This window comes from Prunus persica, chromosome G6, assembly GCF_000346465.2.
Source record: "Prunus persica cultivar Lovell chromosome G6, Prunus_persica_NCBIv2, whole genome shotgun sequence".
In the NCBI taxonomy this organism is placed as follows: Eukaryota; Viridiplantae; Streptophyta; class Magnoliopsida; order Rosales; family Rosaceae; genus Prunus; species Prunus persica.
The window spans coordinates 25477685-25502436 of record NC_034014.1 but is presented as its reverse complement, the minus strand read 5'-3'; the positions used below and the strand labels follow the sequence as shown (position 1 = coordinate 25502436).

Sequence of the window (24752 nt, the reverse complement as noted above, 5' to 3'; positions counted from 1 at the left end):
AAGACTATAATATCCTATTAATTACCAATTTTGATTAATTCAAAACTGTATTTAAACAGTTGATTAATAATATTTATCAATTAAATTAAAGCAATTATGAAAAATAACAATTTAAATAACGGTTTAGAATCAAGTTGATGAGACACTAGAGCATCCGATTTCACCATAACCAATTCCACTTAATTCTTATAGCCAATTAACCCTAATTACTACCCATGTTGACAGTTGGCTTTTCCTAATTCATTCGATATCCCCTCTCAGGCTCAACCAAAAGTATTCTCAATTAACAACTCATTCTCTCTCGATGAATGGATTTAGAAAATCAAAAACCCATTAAGTTCTATAATAACCTATAAGAAAACTGCATGAGTCATGTTAGTCCCTCTTAGGCACTCATTCAAGACATGGTATTTGTTATAAGAAGCAATAACCAAACATCTTCTCTTGGTCTCCTTTCGGATCATCAAATCAATTAAATATTAGCCATATATTCAATGCATTAAGAACAATAACAAATACTCAAAATAGAATATAAATAAGAAATTAATATAAACTATAAAAGCTCTTTGAGTTCAGCTTTTCGAATTAAATTTAACTCATTACGGCGTTTAACAGAAGCACTAACAGAATTCACAATGTTAGTCAACGTTGAAAAAAATCTCCATACAACTTTCACATCTTTCACATGCTTATATTGCTTTTTATTGTTTTTGTTAAAGGAGAAAGTTGAGTGTGCTGGGCTATTGTTTTTGTTAAAGGGAAAATTTTGAGTATGTTGGGTTTGAGTAGGCAGAAGAAATTTGATTGTATTGGGTATTGGGTAAGTTTTGGTTTGGCAAAAAATGGAGTAGGCCTGCTCTTAAGGTGGGATCGCCCCTGATGGGTTGGGTTTGAGTAGGCAAAAGAAATTTGATTGTATTGAATACTAGATAATTTTTGATTTGGCAAAAAATAGAGTAGGCGGCTACTTACCCTACCCTTAGGGTAGGACCACCCCTGCGTATGCACTACTTATATTGGCATCTAAGTTTATGTTGACATTTTCCACGCCGTGCAATTTTGTATGCCATCTCCAGATTCTATATATACCACCCCTTCTGTAATAGGTTGATATAACTTACAATTAAGAAAGCCCTAAGAGCAAGAAAACCTAGCTAAAATATTAACCCAATGGCAATGAAGCAACCTCACGTAGTCATCTTTCCCTTCCCACTCCAAGGTCACATGAAGCCCTTGCTATGCTTAGCCGAGCTTCTCTGCCATGCAGGCCTTCATGTCACCTATGTCAACACTCACCAAACCCATGAGCGCTTGGCCAACCTCCAAGCGCTCTCGACTCATTTCCCCACCCTTCATTTTGAGTACATCTCCGATGGCTTCCCCGAGGGCCACCCTCGTGCCCTGGACATTGAGTTTTTCATGGCATTTAAGACGTCCATTAGGCCTCATTTCCGAGAGCTCCTCAAAACCATTTCGCTTAAGGCAAAATCGAATGATGTTCTGGTGCCGCCTCCGAGCTGTATCATAACAGATGGGCTAGTGAATTTTGCGTTTGACGTGGCGGAGGAGCTGGAGCTTCCAATTCTATGTTATAACGTTCCTTGACCTCGTTACATGTGGACTTGTTTTTGTCTCCCCAAGCTCATTGAGGATGGCCAGCTTCCTTTTCAAGGTAAGGGCCTCTACTTCACCTCTTATTTTAAAGTGCTGTTATTTCCACCCACCTGTCCTATTTTTTCATCCACCTTATCTTCAAAAATTTAAAGATAAATTTACTCCTTCATAAAATGACTTTTAAGGACTTGTGGAAAATGATTAAAAAACAAAACAATTGCCTCAAACTTAAAATTAAAAAAAGTTAAAAAAAATCCAAAGCACAAAGATCAAACGTCAAATCCAAAGCACCCTCAACCTCTCCCTCCTATTTTATCTCCATCCTAAAACCCCAACCCCAAAATTTTTTGAGCCAAAACGATGGATTCTTCATTAGAAACTCCAGTCGTCATGTACTCTTCCCATTTGTAGGAGGAGGCCAGCAAATCCCAATGATCGACATGGCAAAAGTCTTCTCATCCCACGGAACAAATTCCAATGTAATCAGATGCTCATGTTGAAAATATGTTCTATTAGTTTAATTTTGGTTGTCAAATCTCTCTAATTAGAGCAAACAATTGCTCTTTTCAATCATTAGATTAAATTTAAATGACTCACAAGTTAACAGAAAAGAGAATTTGCTTGAATTAATAATAAACGGTATTTTAAGAATAATTGTGAGTGGAAAGATAGGATTGTGTTTTTTCAAATTTATATGGTGAGTGGGAAGATAAGGTGGGTGGGAAAATAGGACAGGTGGGTGGAAATAGCAGCACTCCTTATTTATTCATTTCTATATATATACTCCATCACTTCAAATTTTCATTTGTAAAGAGATTAAAAAAAAAAATAGAAATAGAATCATGTTGGGGATGGAGTGATACAAAAAAATATTTTGGAAGCTTCGAATTTTTAATGTGGCATGTAACACTTATATATCATAAGTCATGTAACACATATTCTAACCCTAAACCCTAAACGGCATCAAATTAAACATTTATTTTATCCAATTTTTGTTTGTCTAACTTACAAGGATTTTGGAGAATAAGAAACATAAATAAAATTAAGATCCTCATGCGCACATACAATATTTTGGAAGTCATCGTCAGCTCAAAGCTGTCACAATTAATTAACTCGCTTTAAAGAAATAAATTTAATAATGTGATTGTAAACACGAATTTCCTGCGACAAATGAGACAAGAACACGTGTACAAAATAATTTTGTATTAATGAAATTTAGGGTTACAATCTCTGTATTGAATCCTCTGATTCGATCTCCAAAGTGTTTAAAGAAAATTTGTGTTTGATACAAGGGTCGTAGAGACTTGATCTTGATCAAACGGGTAGCACGAAGCTTGTTTGGTGTTTGGGATTTTTTCTATGGTGAAGGAACCGGCACGTATTTGATGTGCTTGGTGGCTCTTCCAAAGTAGGGTGAAGAATGCAGAGAGTTTTCTGTTTCTTCTGAGTGCTAGGTTTTTTTTTCTCTGACCTCCTCTTTCGTCTTGAAGCCTCCTATTTATAGGCTTTTGTCGGCTGCTTGACCTAAATAACTTTTCCTATTTAAAACCTTGATTTGTGGGATTCTGATTTGATTTAAATCAATTCCCATAATCTGGCAATTTAACCAGATTATCTTTAATTGATTAACCTGATTAATATTTGATTTAAATCAAAGTCAATCACAGAAGATTCTTTCCTTTAATTTTGTCTTCATCTTGAACCGTTTGATGCACTCCGTCGGATGTCGCCATTTGTCATTTTTGACAACTAATTCGATCTTGATGAGTCACACGCCACGTGGGCGAATTACGGGGCCCACGATTTAATCTACCGAACCCTAATTATTTTCTTGTCAATGAAATTTATTGCACCAAAATTTCTTTGTCTACAAATTGCCCCCACTTCATGATGCATTGTAGACATGTGCCTTTTCACATGTAGGAGGTGCAGCTTGAAGTGTTCCTCCTTTTTTTTTTTTTTTTTTTTTTGTGGTAGATATTATTGAGAATATCTAACCTATTTCCAACGTTGGTTTCCAGGTTTTTTTTTTTTTTTTTTTTGATATTATTAAGCTTAATAATATCCAATATTGGTAAGATCTTGGGAAGCAAGATACAAAATCCCATACTTTCCTAAACTAGGAATGAGAAACCCTAGCATCACTAGGAGCTTTGATGGTCTTTGGTTTCTTTAAATTGCACTATGTTCATGAATATTGAGATCAACCAAATAGAACAGCAGAAAAACTCCTCTTGTTGGCGAGAAGGTCTACGATTTTGAAGTTTGCATCATCCGAATTCTTAGCAAACAAAGTGGTGAGAGTTGCTTCTTTTCCCTCGTTGTCTGATTCTCTCATATATATATACCTACAGCCGCCATTTGAAAAACTGAAGTTGCTATTATTTTTTTTATTTTTATTTTTTTACAGTCACAAGAACTCATCTGTTGGCTTATCAAGAAACTTGTTGGTAGGCTTGAACCCATTCTTTGTTTCATCATGTTTTTGTATCAGCTCTTTTTTTTTTTTTTTTTTTGAGTGGAAGCAAGATGGGTAAGAGGGTTGGAACATGCCTGGAGGTGTGCATTAGGGCCTGGTCAGTATGGCTGGAGGCAGGCGAGATATGGGCTCGAAGGGAGGCAGGTGCGATATGGGCTGGAAAGGAGGCCCCAGGCCTGGCGCGCAAGGCGGGCTCGAAGGGAGGCGCTGGCCTTGTTGTGCGAAGTGGGCTCGAGCTAGGAGAAGAAGATGCTGGGCCTCCTGCTGGAGCTAGAGTGAACGGGCCAGGAGGAGATGCGGGCCACGAGCTCTGGTTGGGCTGCGAGTTGGACCTGGAGCGACATGGGCTGCGAGCTGGGGTGCTGTGCGGACTGGGCTGTAGCTTGGGCTGGTCCGAACAGCCTGAAATAAAACCCTTTTTTTTTTTTTTTTTTTTTCCGCAGCATATCTATCACTTTTTTTTTAATGATGATATTTATATATGTGTATGTTTTTTTATAATAGGTGCTTTGAAAGAAAGTGAAGAACGTGGACGTCCTATACCGCTTGGGTTTGATCTATCTCTCCGACTTGGTGATAACCCGCTCAAGCGCTTAGGCTTTACGTAAGTGGAGGACGAGTGAAGAACGTAGACGTCCTATACCGCTTGGGTTTGATCCATCTCTCCGACTTGGTGATAACCCGCTCAAGCGCTTAGGCTTTACGTAAGTGAAGGACGAGTGAAGAACGTAGACGTCCTATACCGCTTGGGTTTGATCCATCTCTCCGACTTGGTGATAACCCGCTCAAGCGCTTAGGCTTTACGTAAGTGGAGGACAAGTGAAGAACGTAGACGTCCTATAGCGCTTGGGTTTGATCCATCTCTCCGACTTGGTGATAACCCGCTCAAGCACTTAGGCTTTACGTAGAGGAAGACAAGTGAAGATTGTCTCTCGAGACATTCCACCTTTGCTCGGCTCTTCAAACTTGTATAAGTAAGCTCTTTTTTTTTTTTTTTTTTTTTTTGTATTTTTTTTTTTCGCAGCCCATCTTTTTTTTTTTTGTTTTTTGTTTTTTGTTTTTGTTTTTGTTTTTGTTTGGGTATGAAGTCACCAGCCTGATACTGAATATTGCTTCATGTCTCTTACCTTATATAGATGGCCTTCTTCAAGTGTTTTAAGAAAGGCACCATTACTATTCTTGAGGATGAAAGTGATAGCCGGGACGAAGGTACCACATTGCTTGTAGGTACGCCTCTCCTAGCTTCGGAGATATCTGAGGTGGACAATTATCTTCATATTCCGTCTTGGTCCCAAGAGGTGTTTTGTCAACTTAGCAGCTTCAAAAAATCCAAATCTACAGATAGGGATCTTCACTCCACTGTTTTACAGTTAAAGTCCTCGCATCATACAGAGACTGATTCATTAGGGGCGTTCGAACTCCTTAGCGATCGAATCCATAATGGGGCAGTGAATTGGGGTTCTGTTCTTCCGACAGCTGGTGAATCTACATTTACCGAGTATTACTGGGAATGGCTTGAAGATGTGCTAAGTAGAAATACCCAGGTTCTTAAGAGCGTCGGTCTATATAATGCAGTGTTTGCCTCATTATTTAGCTATGATCGACACGCTCCAGTCATTCGAGCCTTCTGCGAGTATTGGTGCCCTGCGACAAATACTCTTCATACATCGCAAGGAGAAATGTCTATTTCCCTTTGGGATCTTCATGAAATCGGCGGTCTCCCTATTACAGGTCGATTTTATGATGAAGTTATTCCAAACACTGAAAGTCTCAACAGGAAGGACCATAAAGGCGTGCCTTATATCCCACATATTTGTCGTTACTTGTTCTTAGCGTACCACAAAATTTTACAGGACTCCAAAGGAAAATCTGGAGTGAGAATGACTGCTTGGATAAAGTACTGGTATCGAGGGCCATTCAGGTATAAAAAATCTTCAAGGAAAACTGTACGGAACAAGTCACAAAAGCCAAAGGAAGACTCGGATCCGTCTGGTATCATTGCAGCGGCATTGAAACGTACTGAGGAAGAGGAAGGGGTTTTTGAAGATTTGGGTATAGCTGATGAAGACATGGATAGATCCTACTTGGCTGCATTCCTTGCTTTCTGGTTGTGCAAATTTGTATTTCCCAAAGATGACATAACTTTGACTAGACCAGGGGTTTTCAAAGTTGCCAGTCGGATGGCGCACGGTGTATCATTTAGCTTAGCAGTTCCAGTATTGGCCAGTATTTACAAGGGGTTGAATGATATTTCTAGTGCAGATGATCCAGGAAATTGCACAACTGTTCTACCTTTCCATTATGTGTATGGGTGGTTGGGTGAATATTTCGACACACATTTTACATCATCTTCCGAGAGGTCCATTCCCATCATGGCAAGGTTCTCAGGGAGACTTTCTGCAAAATTTTTTGAAGATTCGACAGCTCGAGCTTTGTTCCGGACTTGTGGTAAAGTGAAAATGAATCGTCTAGCAAAAGTGTTCTCAGAATGCAAACAACTGACTGATGAAGATCATATTTCTAAAGAAGACTTTGAGTATTTGATATGTCTTCGTTCGGGATTCGTTTCTCTACGACAGGAAAACTACCGAGTCATTCAACCTTATAGCCCGCACAGGTTCAGTAGACAATTTTGTTATGTACAACATGTGCCAGGAGAACTTAAAGATGACGTCCGGAATGGGACTGTGCTATCAGTGTACTCACATTGGAAATCATGTTTGAAAATTGGCAGTGCATCTACAATAACCCTACCCACTAAAGACAATATTCGGGAGTTTGAGATTACATCCGATTATGTTATTTGGTGGTCGAAGGTGCATCGCTTTGAATCGACAAAATCAAAGACAATCTCAACTGCAGGCAAATCATCGTCGCTTTCTCAGCCGAAATCTCTTAAGTCCCATGGCAATGAAGTTTTAGTTCATGATAAACTCGCCCGTGGTAGAGCGCTTCGAGTTCATCCAGAAGTTGAAGGTAGTTCTACTACTCCCGCACCTCGAGTTCAACACCCACCTCCAGTTGATGTTCCTCCAACTCGAGTCCCTAATGATAAAGGAGAAACAGAAAGCGTAGCAGATTCTCAGGAAGATTTCATTCCACTCAGTCGACGAATCCGCAATTTGAAGCGAGGGCATATAAGTAGCAATGAAGACAGTGAAGTCAACTTTAGGCATAAGAAGACAAGTGTCGGACCTCTCTATTGTGATTTGGACGCGGCATACCCACTTGATGATGGGTTTTTTGGTGATGTGCCCGCTGTTTCACAACCGGTTCTAATGAATGAGGTATGCATTTTATTTTGCCTTGAGCTTCCCCTTTTCTATACATACATATATTAATTATATATATATATATATTAGGGAGAAGTAGTGCATCATGTCCCTACTGTGTCTGAGCTTGTGCCATTTAATCATTTGCCTATTGAAGAGGAAGATGATGCGTTGCGCCCGATAAGTGCTTCAGGTGTTAGCCTAAAAGGTACAATGCCAATCTTTGTCACGCTCCGTATTTAGAAATCTTTGATTCTATTTGCTTAACCATTACCCGTCGGTCAATGTAGGTTCACTTGCACAACAACATTTATTAAAGCCGGCTAATTACGCGTCCACTTCTGAAATGTCATGTGGGGAGCCCAAATTAGGTGTTGCAGACAAAACCCTTCGCAAAGTAATCTCCGTTCTAGGAAACCAAGTAAAAAGCATAATCTTGAAGGCTTCATTGGAAAGGCTTCCCTCATTCAAAGATGAGCTTGGCAAGTTGATGACTACTCTTGACAATGTAGGGGCGAACGTCTCATCTTTACGAGCTATGATCGATGCGCTTATGGTGACTGCAGTTGACTATCATTCTGCGCACTCTACTTACTCCCAAAAGCTATCTCTCGAGGCTTAAAGCGATCGTTTAGCCGCAGTTGACTCTTCACTTTCTGTTGCCTTGGCTCTGCAACAAGCTGAAGAAGTTCATCAGTCTTCTATACTTAAGTCTATTCAATCTGCCAATATGCGTATGGAGGAGTTGAAGAGGGAACAAGAACAATTGGAGTTAAGATTGCGCCAACTAAACGGATCACTTTCAGAGAATGATGCACAGCTTTCTTATCATCATGGTGAGGTCACCCGCTTGAGAGAGGATAAGACCACGGTTGAAGAAGCTCCTGTACTATCAGCTGCAGATGCCGAGACTTTAGATACATTACGAGTTTCTTTTGAGAGACTGCGTAACGGCTTCAAGGATTTGTCTTGGGAATAGCAAATTCTGCTGTTGTAAACTTTCTTTGCTTTATTATATTTCTCTTTGAACTTGTCAAAGTGTTGATGTTTACTAAATAACTTTCATGATGAAATAAAAGCATTTTCTCATTTCATTTTTTTTAATGGTTCGGGTTGACGTGGAAAACCCTTTGTTTTTATTTTGATGTGACTAAACTTGGAATTATTTGTCCAAGCTGCCTACGTACCCTCGATGAAAAGGGATCAAGTCATCACGTAGTTCAAAGGATTTTTGTTTTTGTTTTTGTGCCCTAACTTTTGCTTGAACCGCCCTTTCGGGTTTTCAGTTCAACGGACTTTCTTGCGCTCTAATTTTTTTTTGCTTAGACCGCCTTTTCGGGTTTTCAATCCAACGAGCTATTTTTTTTTTCAGGGTGCCGTACGCAGTTTAGGCTCATGCGGGCCAGGAGCTGGTAGTCACTTCATGCATAGTATCATTTCAAGAATTTTCCGTTGATAGGGCCAATTCTTAAACCATCCTCTGCTATAATCTTGTAAGCGCCACTTGTGTATACTTTTTGTACTACGTAGGGCCCATCCCATTTCGAAGTAAATTTGCTTCCGGTTTTGTGTGTTGTGATGATAGGTCTACGTAATGCGAGGACGAGATCTCCCACCTGAAAAGATCTGGGGCGTACTTTCTTGTTAAAAGCATTTGAAAGCCGGGCTTGATAACACTCTAAGCGTTGTTGCGCTTCAAGTCGCTTTTCGTCTAGTGCTTCTAACTCTTGGAGACGTAGCTTCGCATTCTCTTCATCAGTCAATCCCTCTTGTATGGCAATCCTCAATGATGGAAGTTGACTTTCTAGAGGCAAAACTGCTTCCACGCCATACACGAGTGAGTACGGTGTAGCCTGAGTAGGCGTCCGGTATGTCGTCCTATAAGCCCATAAAGCTTCATTTATCCTTTCATGCCAATCTTTCTTGGTTCTTCCAACAACTTTCTTCAACAGGCTGCAAAGAGTTTTGTTGAACGCTTCCGCAAGACCATTGGCTGGTGCGTTGTACATTGAAGAGTTGCGTTGTTTGAAACCAAAGTCTTCACACAATTTATCCATCAACCGATTCGAGAATGGCTTGCCATTATCTGTGATGATGTAGCGTGGCACACCATACCGATTAATGATGTTTACCTTGATAAAGCTCACTACATTTTCTTTCTTCACTTCCTTTAGAGGCACAGCTTCCGCCCATTTTGAGAAGTAGTCTGTGGCTGCAAGGATGTAAGAATGACCGTCGGAAGATTTAGGTGCTATTGGTCCCACCACATCAAGACCCCACGCATCAAATGGCCATGAAGTAATTGTATGATGTAGCGGCTCCGGCGGTTGATGGATAAAGTTGGCATGGAATTGACATGCTTGGCATTTCTTCACATAATCCATGCAATCCTTGACCATAGTCGGCCAATAGTAGCCCATCTGTTTTATTTGGAAATGTAACTTTGGCCCTGATTGATGTGCTCCACAAATTCCTGAGTGAGCCTCCTCCATTGCTTTGAATGCATCTTCTTCGTCCAAGCATCTTAGAAATACGCCTTCAAATGAACGACGGTAGAGAATTTCTTTGTAATAAATGAATCGAGGTGCCCGACGTCGTACCTCTGATCGATGTCTTGAATCATCTGGCAGTTTCCCATGCTCAAGATACTCAATTAAAGGTTGTCTCCAGTCATCAACGTCAATGGATAGTACCGAGATAACGTTGACTCCTTCTTGCGATGTCCCAAGCGTTAATGGAACGATCCAACGTTGGCAAACTGGAAGATTTATTGCTTCATCTTTTGTCAATGCCAATGTAGCGGCAAGGTTGGCTAAGGCATCTGCCATTTGGTTATCTTTTCTTGGCACATGCTCCAGCGTCACGAAGTCAAATCTTTCTAGTAATTGCGTGGCTAATTGGTGGTATGGAATTAAATCATCCTTTCTAACTTCATAGTGAGTTAGTAGTTGGTTGATCACTAACATGGAGTCACCATATACTTCTAAGCTTGATATCTTCATCTCCACAGCCATTTGTAAGCCCATGATCAAAGCTTGGTATTCTGCAACGTTGTTCGAGCAAAGTTCACTTAAGGAGAATGAATAGGGCAATACGTGTTTCTCGGGTGATACGAAGACTACGCCAGCCCCCGCCCCGTCTTTACGAGCCGATCCATCAAAGAACATCATCCAAGCAGAAGAAACGCCAGCGAAGAAGACTTGTTCGTCGGGCAGGTCATCTGAAATTTCCCAGTCTGCTGGAATTGGATGATCGGCTAGGAAGTCTGCAACAGCTTGCCCCTTAATCGCCTTTGCTGGAGTGTAGATGATTTCATACTGATTGAGAAGTAACGCCCACTTGGCCAAACACCCCGTCAAGACTGGTTTTGACATAACGTACCTCACCGGGTCAGCTCGTGCAATTAGATGGACTGTGAATGCTTGCATGTAGTGCCTTAACTTTTGGATAGCAAAAACAAGTGCAAGACACGTCTTTTCTATAGGCGTGTAGTTTAGTTCGGGACCAGTAAGCGTTCGGCTTAGATAGTAGAGTGCTTGCTCTTTGTGTGACTCATTCTCTTGTGCTAAAAGGGCTCCAATTGACCTTTCTTGAGCCGCAATGTACAATTTGAGTTGTTTGCCTGGAATAGGAGCTCCTAATAGTGGTGAACTCGATAGGTACTTCTTTATGCTTTCAAAGGCATTGTGACAAGCTTCATCCCAAACAAATGGAACATCCTTTTTCATAAGGCGACTGAATGGTTGACACCTCCCTGCTAAGTTTGAGATGAATCGCCGAATAAACGCGAGGCGTCCTTGTAAACTTTTCAACTAACGTAAATTTCTTGGCTCGGGCATATCTCGGATGGCTTTAATCTTAGTCTGATCTACTTCGATGCCTCGATGTTTAACGATGAAACCAAGGAATTTACCTGACGTGACGCCGAAAGCACACTTCAAAGGGTTCATCTTGAGTTGGTACTTCCGCAATCTGTTAAATACTGTTCTCAAATCTTTCAAGTGATCTTCCCTTCTTTTTGACTTGATCACCAAGTCATCAACGTAGCACTCGACATTCTTGTGAAGCATGTCACCAAAGATCTTTTGCATTGTACGTTGATAGGTCGCACCTGCATTTTTGAGGCCAAATGGCATCACCTTGTAACAGTAAATTCCTTTTGGAGTGCGGAAGGCCGTGAGTTCTTCGTCCTCTGGCGACATTCTTATTTGATTGTATCCAGATGAGCCATCCATGAAAGATAAGGCTTCATGACCTGTAGTTGCATCGACCATGAGCTCAATTATGGGCAATGGAAAGTCATCCTTTGGGCAAGCCTCGTTTAAGTCTCGGAAGTCAACACAAATACGAATTTGCCCTGTGATTTTCTTCTTTACCGGAACAATGTTCGCTATCCACGTCGGGTATTTCACCTCCCTAATAAATCCGGCAGCGATCAACTTGTCAACTTCGGCTTCGATTTGACTTAAGAGCTCCGGACGGAAGCGACGTTGAGTTTGTTTGATTGGACGCGCTCCAGGTTTGACTGCAAGGTGGTGAACCGCAACTTTCGGATCGAGGCCTGGCATCTCTTTATACGTCCAAGCAAAGACATCTTTATACTCAAGCAACAGCTGATGATATGATTCCTCTTCACTACGATTCAAAAGTGCACTAACGAAGATAGGTCTTGGGTCTTCATTTGTGCCCAAGTCGAGCTCTTTTAATTCATCAACAGTCGCTTGGCCCCCATCTTCTAATGCAGCAGGAGCGTCATGAGCCTCATCCTCGAAAGGTTCCTCTTCATTGAGCTCTTTAATCGTAACGTGATGAACAGCTAGAATCTCTACTTCATCATCACTTTCATTTTGTTGACTCAAAGCTTTCCGAGTTTGTATGATTGTTCGTCGTTTCACTTTGAGTTGGTCACCTGAAGTTACATCTAGTGTTGAGAGACGTTTCATACGTGACGGGATCAGGCTCCGGATTTCATTATCTTTCGTCGAATCAACAACAACTCCACTTTCCAACTCTCGCTGGCTTTTCTCTTCAGACGGTTGGCTTGGAACTCCGAGTCTTTCTAGTGCTGATCTGCACGGAGCTGATTGAATTCCCCTTTGATTCTTATGTCCAGATATCCTCTTGAACACAGAAGGTCGTGGTGTCGATTTTTTGATGCGGTCAAAAACTGAAGTCCGCTGAGTAGGCTTGGCTAAACGGTCGAACACTGAGGCTCTCTTAATAGCCTTTGGTTCTTCTTCCTCCTCAACCACTTCGACACTAATGTGTTGAGCTTCTGCCTTCTTTTCTTTTCTTCTAGCAGAGATCTTAACAGGTGCGACAGGAGTAAAACCTAGGCCTGTTCGAGCTGAGTCGATTGTGTAACCCTGCTCCTTCAACTTCTTTTGGGTTTCGCTAAGGCCATGTGTCCTTTCTCCTGTGACATCTGGATTAAGCTCTCCCAGCGAGGAAGACAAGCCGAAGTCATAACCTGCTTTTGACATGAGCTTATAAGCATTAGGATCAAAACCTTCTTTAGTTCTTTTGACCGGAAGATATTCACGTCTTGTTGCATCTTGTAATGGTCTGACGAACCCTGGTACTGAAGATTTCGACACATCTGAATTGCTCAACTTGGGTAAAGGCATGGTTGTAGACTCCTTCAAGAACTTCATGTCACTTTTCCCTAACTTCCTTGGTTTCACTTCTTCTCCAAATGGGGATTGACCTTCCTTCCTTCGGGATGATGAGACATAACGAAGAACAGGGATAGATACCTTCCGTGAATCTATCGGTGGTGATCCCATTTGTCCAAAGGCAGTGCTTTTTGGCTTGTTATAGCTATTTTCTTAAGCGAAAAGGCACTTTGATTGCTCATCTTTTCTTGGTATGGCCTGGCCAGTTGAGTGAACCTCAACGGGAATAACTTCAGATGCCATGTCTTCATCGATGTAGAACTTGGCGTCGGCGAAATAGGATTCAGCTTCAGTGAATGGCTTGACATCACCTAGGATTTTCTTCACTCCACCTCTGTAAAACTTGAAACATTGATGTAAAGTTGAAGGTACTATCCCATTTTCATGTACCCACGGCCTTCCTAAGAGAAGATTGTAGGAAGTCTTAGCATCAATTACGTGAAATAGGGTGTTTGACTTTAGGTCGCCTATCACGAGCTCAATTCTGATCATGCCCATGGCTCTTTGCCCTCCTTAATTAAAGCCTTGAATCATGAGACGACTTCGAGACAATTCGTCCACGGTGATGCCTAACTTTATCATTGTGGATTTAGGCATTATGTTTACTGCTGAACCTCCATCCACGAGCATGCGGCTGAGTTTCTGTTCTCGTACATACCCGGACACGAAAAGCGGACGGTTGTGTGGTTTAGACCCTAACAAAAGATCTTCATCGGTGAATGTGATGGAAGCACATGTCGCACAACAGATAGCACGGTCTTGAGACTCAGGCTCTAATTTTTTGGCCTCTCTTATTTGATTTGGATGAATATTGAGATCCATCAACGTCTTTACCAATGCTATGCGTATTGCTTCAGGAAGTTCCACCACTTCCTCAATATTGAAGTGTGATGGTGAATCTTCTACCTGTGTTAGGACCTTCTGCTCTTCATGAGTTTCAGATCTTCCTTCCGAGACATCTTCGTCATCCACTTGATAGCAAGTTGTCATATGAACAGTCTCCGTTGGTCCTCTTACGAAGAACATTTTGGGAAAGTATTCTTCTAGCGTAATTGGAATTCGTGGTTCTTGGATTAGTGGTCCATTTTCTTGGCCAGAATCTCTCTTCACCATTATTCTGGTTTTGGTTTTAGAGCGTTTGTGCGAACTCCTTTTTCGCCGCTCCCTCTTTGATTGAGTATTTTGTCGTTGAGGAATGCGCTTCGTACGAGGTTTCCGCCGGGTAACGAGCGTCCATCCTTCATTGTCATCGAAAGATGAGTCACCAACGAAGCCATCACCACCTTGATTGTTCGGTTTGCCCGCCACTTCTTCGGTACACGGATCAGTCACCTGGCGTATGCCCCTTGTTGTTTGGAATTCCAATCTTTTCGACAATGCGGGCAGTGGCATTGGATCGAAGGATCCAAACACAATTGTGGCAACGTTCGCATCTGCGATTTCGTCAATGTCCAACTCAATCCTTCCTTGCCTAGCCAAGTTCATAATTAGCTCCTTCAACACGAAGCACTTCTCTACCGGATGGCTGACAATTCGGTGGTATTTGCAAAACTTAGGGTCATTGACTCGATTCATCTCTTCAGGCCGCTTACATTCCGGCAATTCGATCACCTTCTTTTCAAGCAAGTCCTCGAGCATACCTGCGACATCGGAGTCAGGGAAAGGGTACGTTTTTTCCTCTAACTCCTTCAAAGTACGTCGACGTCTATCCACTTCTCGAGATGGCTCCATCCTTTTGACTTCTTTCTTTTTGTCTCGGGTGGAGATTTTGACGGGGACGGTGTTTATTGTCATTGCTTCCTTAGTAGGCTTCTTGACAGGCTTATCTGTCTTTTGTCCAAAGACTTTCTCCTTTCTTTGCTCCATGACTGGCTCATGCTTTCCTCCGTGACTAGCTATACTCAACTCCATATCATGGGCACGAGTGGCTAGCTCCTCAAACGTGCGGGGTTTAATTCCTTGTAGAATGTAAAGTAACCCCCAATGCATTCCTTGAATGCACATCTCAACCGCCGATAACTCCAAAAGCCTATCTTTGCAATCCAGGCTTAACGAGCGCCATCGATTGATGTAATCGACGACAAGTTCATCTTTCCATTGCTTGGTATTTGTGAGTTCCATCATACTCACAGTGCGACGAGTGCTATAGAATCTGTTTAAGAATTCTCGCTCCATCTGATCCCAACTATCAAGGGAATCGGACTCCAAGTCTATATACCAATCAAATGCATTTTCTTTCAAGGAACGAACAAATTGTTTCACCAGGTGGTCACCCTCTGTCCCGGCATTATTGCATGTTTCGACGAAATGTGCAACATGTTGTTTTGGGTTGCCATTTCCATCGAACTGTTGGAATTTGGGAGGTTGATATCCTGTTGGCATCCGCAAGTTGTCTATCCTCCTGGTGTATGGCTTAGAATACATGAGCGTGTCTCGGGAAGGTGCTCCGTATTGAACCCTGATGGTGTTTGCGATCATGTCCTGAAGTTGTTGGACCGACAAAGACCCTACCGAGGCAGCGTCACCTTTTCCGTGCGACTTCTCACCCGACTCTGTTTCATGACCCAATCCTTTCTCGATGGATTCAGCCTCATGATGTGGTCCTTTCTTGTGTGCGTCTTGACCAGGCTCCTTATCCTGATGCACTTCCCACTTGTTGTTGAGGAGAGAAGCAATCTGCGCATCCTTCTCCTCGACCATCTTAGTCAGTTTGGTGACCGCTTCGCTCATATGGGCCAGCTGTTCTTCAATAGACATAGCTCCCGTCACCATGACCTGCATAGCCATAGAATAAGACTCACCTACGGATACCGAGGTAAGCTTCTTCTGTTGATCGTCAGGCGGGGATCCATGGTATGAGCATGTGCTCGAGTCAGCGTCTGAAATAGGTGAGAGTGAGCGTTCTCTCGAATTCTTCGAACTCGAAAAACTCCTCCCTTCACTCCGAGAGTTTCTCTCATCCGCCCGAGAGGTATTCTTCTTTTGCCCCAATGAGGCCAAATTGATAACCGGTTCGCGCCTTCGGTGAACATCTTTCGCCTTGGCTTGAGTCGGTATGGAAGTAACATGTTGAGTTGCGGGTATCGCCTTGGCCTTGCTCCGGGTGACGACCCCAGCAGAATCTCCGCTTGAGAAGGAGGCGCTCATGCTTTTGCCTCTCGTCGAGGGAACGGATTGAATCTTCTTGGAAGCCATCGTTTTTGGTGTGTTGATTGATTTTGGAACTGGAGAAAGAGATGAGAGGCAGAGATAGTCCCACTGGGCGTGCCAAATTTGTAAACACGAATTTCCTGCGACAAATGAGACAAGAACACGTGTACAAAATAATTTTGTATTAATGAAATTTAGGGTTACAATCTCTGTATTGAATCCTCTGATTCGATCTCCAAAGTGTTTAAAGAAAATTTGTGTTTGATACAAGGGTCGTAGAGACTTGATCTTGATCAAACGGGTAGAACGAAGCTTGTTTGGTGTTTGGGATTTTTTCTATGGTGAAGGAACCGGCACGTATTTGATGTGCTTGGTGGCTCTTCCAAAGTAGGGTGAAGAATGCAGAGAGTTTTCTGTTTCTTCTGAGTGTTAGGTTTTTTTTTCTCTGACCTTCTCTTTCGTCTTGAAGCCTCCTATTTATAGGCTTTTGTCGGCTGCTTGACCTAAATAACTTTTTCTATTTAAAACCTTGATTTGTGGGATTCTGATTTGATTTAAATCAATTCCCATAATCTGGCAATTTAACCAGATTATCTTTAATTGATTAACCTGATTAATATTTGATTTAAATCAAAGTCAATCACAGAAGATTCTTTCCTTTAATTTTGTCTTCATCTTGAACCGTTTGATGCACTCCGTCGGATGTCGCCATTTGTCATTTTTGACAACTAATTCGATCTTGATGAGTCACACGCCACGTGGGCGAATTACGGGGCCCACGATTTAATCCACCGAACCCTAATTATTTTCTTGTCAATGAAATTTATTGCACCAAAATTTCTTTGTCTACAGTGATTTGTGAGTTATAAACAGATGATGACATGACTGTGGAAATTACTGGAGTCCCCGGAATGGAAGGCCTTTTGTATCGTCAAGACTTGCCAGGTTTTTGCCTAGTCAAACAAGCTAACCACCCAACTCTTCAATTCTTTATCAACGAGTGCCAAATCCTAAAACGAGCCTCGGCTCTCATTCTCGACACAGTTTCTGAGCTCGATGCTCAAATCCTCTCCCACATGGCCCCCATATTTTCCAAGATTTACACCCTCGGACCACTCCACGCTCTCCTCAACTCCCAAATAGGTGATGTGTCCCGAGGTCTAGCATCTCACGGCTCTCTTTGGAAAAGCGACCTAAACTGCATGACGTGGCTTGACTCCCAGCCATCCAAATCAGTTATCTACGTCAGCTTCGGGACTTTGGTCCACTTGACACGTGCCCAGGTGATAGAGTTTTGGTACGGCCTGGTCAACAGTGGACACCCATTCTTGTGGGTCATGAGGTCCGACATCACATCTGGGGACCACCAAATTCCCACAGAGCTGGAAAAGGGTACGAAAGAAAGAGGGTACGTAGTGGATTGGGTTTCGCAGGAGGAGGTGCTGGCCCACAAATCGGTAGGTGGGTTTTTGACCCACAGTGGGTGGAACTCGACGCTTGAAAGCATTGTGGCCGGGCTGCCCATGATCTCTTGGCCGAAGTTTGGGGACCATTATATTATTAGCAGAACTGTTTGCCAGCAGTGGAAGATTGGTCTCCAATTGAATGAAAATTGTGACCGGTCCAACATTGAGAGCATGGTACAAACTTTGATGGGACCCAAAGGGGAGGAGATCCAGAGCTCCATGGATGCCATTTCGAAATTGGCTCGTGACAGTGTTGCCGAAGGTGGATCTTCTCACAACAACTTGGAGCAGCTGATCGAATACATTAGAAATTTGCAACACCAGAACTAGCTAGCTAGCTAGCTGGTGATATTATATTTCACTTTTCATTGGAATAATTTGTTGTGTTATCTGGTGATGAGGTTTGGAAGAGTGGGTTTGATATGAAGGATAAGTCTGATGTAAGGGATTTGAGGGAAGATCATGCAAGTGAGCACATTCCCAAATCTGTGGAGAGGTTCGCAAAATTGGCTCAGAATGCTGTTTGTGAAGCTGGCTCGTACATCGTACAACAACGTGGTGAAACTTATTGAAGACCTAATAAAGAAATTGTGTATCAAGTAGATTGCTTAAGTTTATATGTCTTGTTCGTGTGTGCTAGTATATATGTATCATTGAAATATATGCTTGTTTTATTTTGAATTAGTTGGTTGTAATATGTTGACAAAACCTGGCTCAGAGTGTTAGTGGGTGGTGGATAATGGCCCATTTTATTTATATTATTAATGAATAATTCTTCAAGATCGATTTGTAGATGCCATAAACATAATAACAGAATATTTTAGCTCATAACTACCATAACTAATTCTTTTATGTTTAGTTAGTCTTAAGCTTGATTAGTTATAAGCTAATCATTGTAATATTCCTGCCATGTTTTTGCTTATATTGAAAATGAAGCTACAATGCTATATTTTCAAAATATGAAATCTCGTCATGAGCAATTGTAGCTTGTAATGTTGTTTTTTACATGAATTATAAATAAAAGTACCGTTTCAATTTCAATGTTCTTTTCATCTTAATTTTTTTTGAAACTTTTACACTATGACTTTATGAGGTAAGATTCATGAATCCGTCAAAAATGAATACCATGCATCCCAATCATGTAATACAAAAAGTCTCCTTTTCCACTGTTCTTAAATTACTTTTTTTTTTTTTGGGTCAACTAAGATAGAGTGCATCTATTTTATTTTAGTTTATATATTATGTGTTAATTAATAGTACACGTAATTACGGTGGCCGCACCCGTTATACGACTTATCTTGGTTTAATTATGTTTATAGCTTTCCACGCATGGAATTTTATATGCCGTCTTCAGCGACCATATGTAACCCCCTCCTGTACCTAGGCGGTATATAATTGACTTAGAATTATGAAAGCCTGAGAGGAAGAAAGCAAGCAAGAAGCTATATATATACACACACAAATACACAACTGCTGGCAAATTGGCAATGGCAGGGAAGCAATCTCTCGTAGTGATCTTTCCCTTCCCACTCCAAGGCCACATCAAGCCATTGCTGTGCTTAGCAGAGCTTCTCTGCCATGCAGGCTTTCACGTCACCTTCGTCAACACCCACCACAACCACAAGCGCTTGGCCAACCCCGAAGCGCTCTCCACCCATTTCCCAACCCTCCACTTCGAGTCCATCTCCGACGGCCTCCCCGACGACCACCCCCGTGCCTTGAATGGCGAGTTGTTGATAGCGTTGAAGACGTCCATTAGGCCTCATTTCCGGGAGCTCCTCGAAACCATTTCGATCAAGGCCGAGTCAAATGATGCTCCGGCGCCGCCTCTCAACTGTATTATAACAGACGGGCTCGTCACTTTTGCGTTTGACTTGGCGGAGGAGTTGGAGATTCCCGTTCTTAGTTATAACGTTCCTTGTGCTCGTTACTTGTGGACTTGTCTTTGTCTCCCGGACCTCATTGAGCAAGGACAACTTCCTTTTCCAGGTCAGGGACAAAGAGAGAATATGAAGATAACCTAATTAACTGGCTTGTAATGATTTGATTTGTGAGTTTCTAACATTTAAGTTTGTTACACAACAGATGATGACATGAGTGTGGAAATTACCGGAGTGTCTGGAATGGATGGCCCTTTGCATCGTCAAGACTTGCCAAGTTTTTGCAGAGTCAAACAAGCTAACCACCCAGCTCTTCAATTCGCCATCAACTGGACCCAAGCCCAAAGGCGAGCCTCAGCTCTCATCCTCGACACAGTTTATGAGCTCGACGCTTCGTGTCTCTCCCACATGGCCCTCATGTTTCCCAAAATTTACACCCTCGGACCACTCCACGCCCTCCTCAATGCTCAAATAGGTAATGTGTCCAAGAGTCTAGCATCCCACGGCGGTCTTTGGAAAAGCGACCCAAATTGCATGACATGGCTTGATTCCCAGCCGTCCAGGTCTGTTATCTACGTCAGCTTCGGGACTTTGGTCAACTTGACACGTGCCCAAATGATAGAGTTTTGGTACGGTCTGGTCAATAGTGGACACCCCTTCATGTGGGTTATAAGATCTGACATCATATATGGGGCCCATCAAATACCAGCCGAGCTTGAAATTGGTACAAAAGAAAGAGGTTACATAGTCGATTGGGTTTCGCAAGAGGAGGTCTTGGCCCACAAAGCAGTGGGTGGGTTTTTGACTCACAGTGGCTGGAACTCGACGCTTGAGAGCATTGTGGCTGGGCTTCCTATGATCTGTTGGCCCAATTTGGGGGACCATTATATTATTAGCAGAACTGTTAGTCAGAAGTGGAAAATTGGTCTCCAATTGAATGAAATTTGTGACAGATGCAACATTGAAACCATGATCCAAACTTTGATGGGACCCAAAAGGGAGGAGATCCAGAGCTCCATAGACACCATTTCCAAATTGGCTCGTGACAGTGTCGTCAAAGGTGGATCTTCCCACAACAACTTGGAGCAGCTCATCGAATACATTCGAAGTTTGCAACACCACAACTAGTTTTCACTAGAATTTCTTGTGTTGTTTCATTCCTTTCGCATTTGTTGCATTGAAATATGGTTGTTTTCTTTTGGTTGTAACTTGTAACACTGATCAATTAAAACTTGCAGCTCCATGTGTGGCAAATTATCATGGGAGACACAAATAATGTGAAAAACCCAGGAAGAAGAAAAAATAAAAAGAAATGCTCTCATGACAATGACACAGCAATAGCATATTATTCCATGCATAATTATCTTTTCTTTCATAAAGAGGATTCTCTCTCCAGAAATTTCAGCAATATGTGCACCGTTGCCATAGATATTTTTCACATCACTATATCCTTCTCCTTCCAACCATTCGATTTTGGCCTATAAATCAGCTTTCTACTCCCCCTCAACTTCACAGCACTGAGAAATTCAAGCAAGCTAGCCAGTGCGTGTGTGTCCCTTCTTTTTTTTAACAAAGATCATGGCATTAATTCCTAGTACCATTTTTGTTGGTCACTATGATCCTTTCTGCCACGATGTTTGGGACCCATTTCAGGAATTCCACTATGGATTTCCAAGAGAAGCAACCTCCTTCACCAACTCCATGATTGATTGGAAGGAGACCTCAGATGGGCACGCATATGTACTCAAGGAAGATCTTCCAGGCTTCAGGAGAGAAGAAATAAAGGTGGATGTGGAGGAGGGTAAGGTTCTTCGCATTAGGGGGGAGAAAAATGTGGAGAGAGAAGAGAAGAGGGACCATTGGCACCGCATCGAAAGGAGCAGCGGCAAGTTCATCAGGCGTTTGAGTTTGCCTGAGAATGCCAAGGCTGACAAGATGAAGGTGTTCATGGAAAATGGAGAGCTCACTGTCACGGTTCCTAAGGAGAAGGTTAATTGCTACCCTCATGCAACCAGAGCCGTTCAAATTTCTGGGCACTAAGAATTGTTATTATAAATTTGGTTATTATAAACCAAGTGTAGCATGGTTCCATGAATTAATATAACAAACGAATAATGATCCTACTCCATTTGGCTATAAAACAGTTTTCTGATTTGTTTGCTTTGCAGTTGTGAGTTAAGCCATATGGCAATATGCCGTCCCTATTGTACTTGAGTTTAATTTTTTCGTCATGTAATTTAGAGCAGTTTAAACTATCGTTTGTACAAAAACAGATATGTTTATTTTGAACTTTCTATATCAGATCATGATGAACATAATTTCATAAGGTAATGTCTTTAAAGTCTATTTTCTGATGAGCAGTTTCATAGCTATTCACTTATCTATCAGTCCAGAAGTTGTGATGATCATGGAGAAATAAGTAAAAAAAAAACACTCTTTTAAATCCACTAATTCATCCAAATCAAACATTATATCAAATTTCATCAAAATTTTATCTTGATATTGATGGATTTGGAAATATAATATATAGCATTAACTTTCCCCTCAATTTTGTTTTTCAATTATCCCATACTAACCACGTGCAAAATCAATTAACGCATGGAAGATAAGACAGAGAAAATGATGGATGGTTTTTTTTCACTCAATTTCCAATTATGTTCCTGCACTATAGGAATCCACAACGAAAACAAAGTGTGTCATCAAACATTTCCCTTCGATTATGTCTTTCAAAGTTTCAAATCCCACAATTTTTTATTATTTGGAACAACACTACTTGCTATGTACAATAGCTTCGTCACTATCTAGACTTGAATTTCCAGTTTCATTTTGTTCTTTGTTTTGAGACTCCAACTAGGTTTTCTTGTGGGTATTTGGTACTCTGTATCTTTGGTTTCTCGAGGTTTGTTTTCTTTTTGTTTTATGAAAAAATGTTTCTTGGCACCTGTGGGGTTCTTTTTTGGAAAACAAAGGAGCACGGGCCGCGAAGATGGGATGTCCAAGTGAAGAATGCTGAGATGGATTGCTCTGATCATAGACAGAACAAAACAGAGAGCTACAAAGGTAATGATGCTTCTAATGGTTTCTTGTCGTCTCCGTGTAATTCGAGTTTGTCAAATGAAGGGAGCTCCAAATCTAAGAAAGAGAGCTCTAGAACATGTGAAGCTATAAAGAACAGGAATTTGGTCGCGGACGAGAAGGCTAAGGCTCATCATCAAAGAAGTGTTTCACTTGGGAACATATGTAAATCTCCTCAGAATTTCAAAGATGGCCAAGCAATTGAAGCAAGGCCTAAAAACCATGTATTAGGCCTTGGAAGATGTCATTATGGGCATGGAAACTGTTGAAAATAATGCAATAATGCACATTTGTGCAAAAGAAATGTGTGGAAAAATCTAGAAGCTTGAAGAAAGTGCCATAAGCTTGATGGGAAGTCGGCAGCCACATGCAACCTTGGAGAACTATCTAGAGAAAGCCAAACATATGTGGCTGGGGTTAGTCTTCCTAAGTCGGTGGACCAAAGTGTGGCGATGGATCATGTCTATAAATAGACATACAAATAATCATACAAGGGGGAGTCAACTAATAGAACTCCCAATCTATGTGGGAGTGAACCAATCAACTCCCAATCTATGTGGGAGTAGAACCAATCAACTCCCAAACTATTAGGGAGTCAAGAGCTACCCAAATCAAACTATGTTGAGAGTCAATAAGCTCACCAATCAAAGTATAAGGGCCAATTAGCTTATAAGGGCCAAATAGTCCAAACTAATCCCAGTGTAGGGCCAAATAGCCCAAACTATTCTAAATCAAATATAGTGGCCAATAAGCCAATATGCTAAGTATAAAAGGCCAATTAGCCTACATCAAAGCCATGTACTATTCTCCTCCAAATATAATAAAATCACTTTTTTTTTCCCTTATAAATCTAACAGAAACATTATAAGGAGGTTCAATGTGGCTGCTGGCAATAAGAGCATGCCAAAAGCTCTAAATTTCTTAAGTTCACAATCTTCTTCTCCATACCATGAGAGTGTGGAAGGGCTTAACAACATGGGTAATATGGAGTACAGAAGGGCCAGCTTCTTGGACGCGATTTCTTTTTATGATAAAGCTATTGCCTTGTGCCCTCAAAATGCTGCCTGCCATTACAATAAGGCTGCATCATTGATTGGCCTAGGCAGATTAACAGAATCAATGGAAGAGTGCCTGCAAGCAATCAAATGTGATCCTTCGTGTTCTCGTGCTCATCATCGACTTGGAATTCTTTATGCCAGGTATTTGGTTTGTAATTGCAACCCCATAAGTTCTTCTAGTTCGATTTGTAGATGCCGTAAACATTTTTTATTGCATTCCTAATGTTAGTCCAATTTGAACAAACATTCATGGTCATAAATTAAATGGTGGATTGTTTTTGCTTAGCTGCCACTTGGTTATGCTATTTCAGTTCTGCAAATTACAATAGGCCTGAAATTTTAATTTTGTTTCAGATTTGAGCAAGAGGTGCTCACCGCAGAGAAAGCTGTCGATTTGGACACAACCCGAAAATCTCTGAAGTGGCTGAGGAAAGCTAGGGGAGCTGCTGATGCTCGAAAAGACCGAAAGGCTCTATTTGAAGATGGGAAGTACTTGGAGGCATGCACAAAGTATGGCCATGGCCTGCAATATGTTCGAACAAATAGTGTCTTGCTTTGCAATCGAGCGTCTTGCAAGTCTAAGCCTTGGACAATGGGAAAAGGCCATTGATGATTGCAATGCAGCTCTGAGAGAACGGCCTAATTATCACAAAGCACTTTTAAGGCGCGCCCACTCTTATGACAGAGGTACTCTTTCTTTTGGAGATGAGGATGGGGACGGAATTTGTAAGATTTAAGATATGTCTGATGTTGGGGGTGAAGGCATGTCTTTTTTCTTCAGAGCATAGTAAACATCAGTTATGTTTATACCGGAAAGAAACGGCCTATGACCATCGAACACGTGGACAGGATCGATATTGATCACAGATCCTCTTCGGCGTGCTTCTTACCGAAGCCATCTATCTTGGCCCCTTTTTACCATCGGACACGTGTCATGCTCACAATCCATGTCCACAGTCCCACATCGGAAATATGAGCACAATGCACACTTCCCAAGGCTTATATAAGAAGACACCTATCCCCAAAAGGAAGGGATCAGAACTAACGGTACGCTATCGATTGATCTGTCAGTTAACTTTACTA

General features: G+C 41.7%; 4 protein-coding genes across 4 annotated transcripts; all 4 read left to right on the top strand.

Moving 5' to 3' along the window:
* LOC18774680 (7-deoxyloganetic acid glucosyltransferase) lies at nt 901–18112 on the top strand. The gene is made up of 2 exons (XM_020565365.1): nt 901–1672; nt 17064–18112. Exons 1-2 carry the CDS (start codon nt 1615–1617, stop codon nt 17984–17986), a joined length of 981 nt encoding a protein of 326 aa, XP_020420954.1. The 5' UTR covers nt 901–1614; the 3' UTR covers nt 17987–18112.
* LOC18772998 (7-deoxyloganetic acid glucosyltransferase) lies at nt 18779–20839 on the top strand. Its single transcript, XM_020567443.1, has 2 exons — nt 18779–19645; nt 19742–20839. The coding sequence occupies exons 1-2, from the start codon at nt 19144–19146 to the stop codon at nt 20662–20664; spliced, it is 1425 nt and encodes a 474-aa protein (XP_020423032.1). The 5' UTR covers nt 18779–19143; the 3' UTR covers nt 20665–20839.
* LOC18773115 (18.1 kDa class I heat shock protein) lies at nt 21031–21851 on the top strand. The gene has a single exon (XM_007206010.2). The coding sequence runs from the start codon at nt 21115–21117 to the stop codon at nt 21574–21576; it is 462 nt and encodes a 153-aa protein (XP_007206072.1). The 5' UTR covers nt 21031–21114; the 3' UTR covers nt 21577–21851.
* LOC109949942 (inactive TPR repeat-containing thioredoxin TTL3-like) lies at nt 23112–24451 on the top strand. Its single transcript, XM_020566968.1, has 2 exons — nt 23112–23810; nt 24024–24451. The coding sequence occupies exons 1-2, from the start codon at nt 23512–23514 to the stop codon at nt 24277–24279; spliced, it is 555 nt and encodes a 184-aa protein (XP_020422557.1). The 5' UTR covers nt 23112–23511; the 3' UTR covers nt 24280–24451.

Coding starts and splice junctions, on each gene's coding strand:
- LOC18774680 (XM_020565365.1), top strand. CDS start 1,615: ATGTGGACTTGTTTTTGTCTCCCCAAGCTCATTGAGGATGGCCAGCTT. Junction 1,673..17,063: donor TGGCCAGCTTCCTTTTCAAG/GTAAGGGCCTCT, acceptor AGTTATAAACAG/ATGATGACATGACTGTGGAA.
- LOC109949942 (XM_020566968.1), top strand. CDS start 23,512: ATGCCAAAAGCTCTAAATTTCTTAAGTTCACAATCTTCTTCTCCATAC. Junction 23,811..24,023: donor CTTGGAATTCTTTATGCCAG/GTATTTGGTTTG, acceptor ATTTTGTTTCAG/ATTTGAGCAAGAGGTGCTCA.
- LOC18773115 (XM_007206010.2), top strand. CDS start 21,115: ATGGCATTAATTCCTAGTACCATTTTTGTTGGTCACTATGATCCTTTC.
- LOC18772998 (XM_020567443.1), top strand. CDS start 19,144: ATGGCAGGGAAGCAATCTCTCGTAGTGATCTTTCCCTTCCCACTCCAA. Junction 19,646..19,741: donor AGGACAACTTCCTTTTCCAG/GTCAGGGACAAA, acceptor GTTACACAACAG/ATGATGACATGAGTGTGGAA.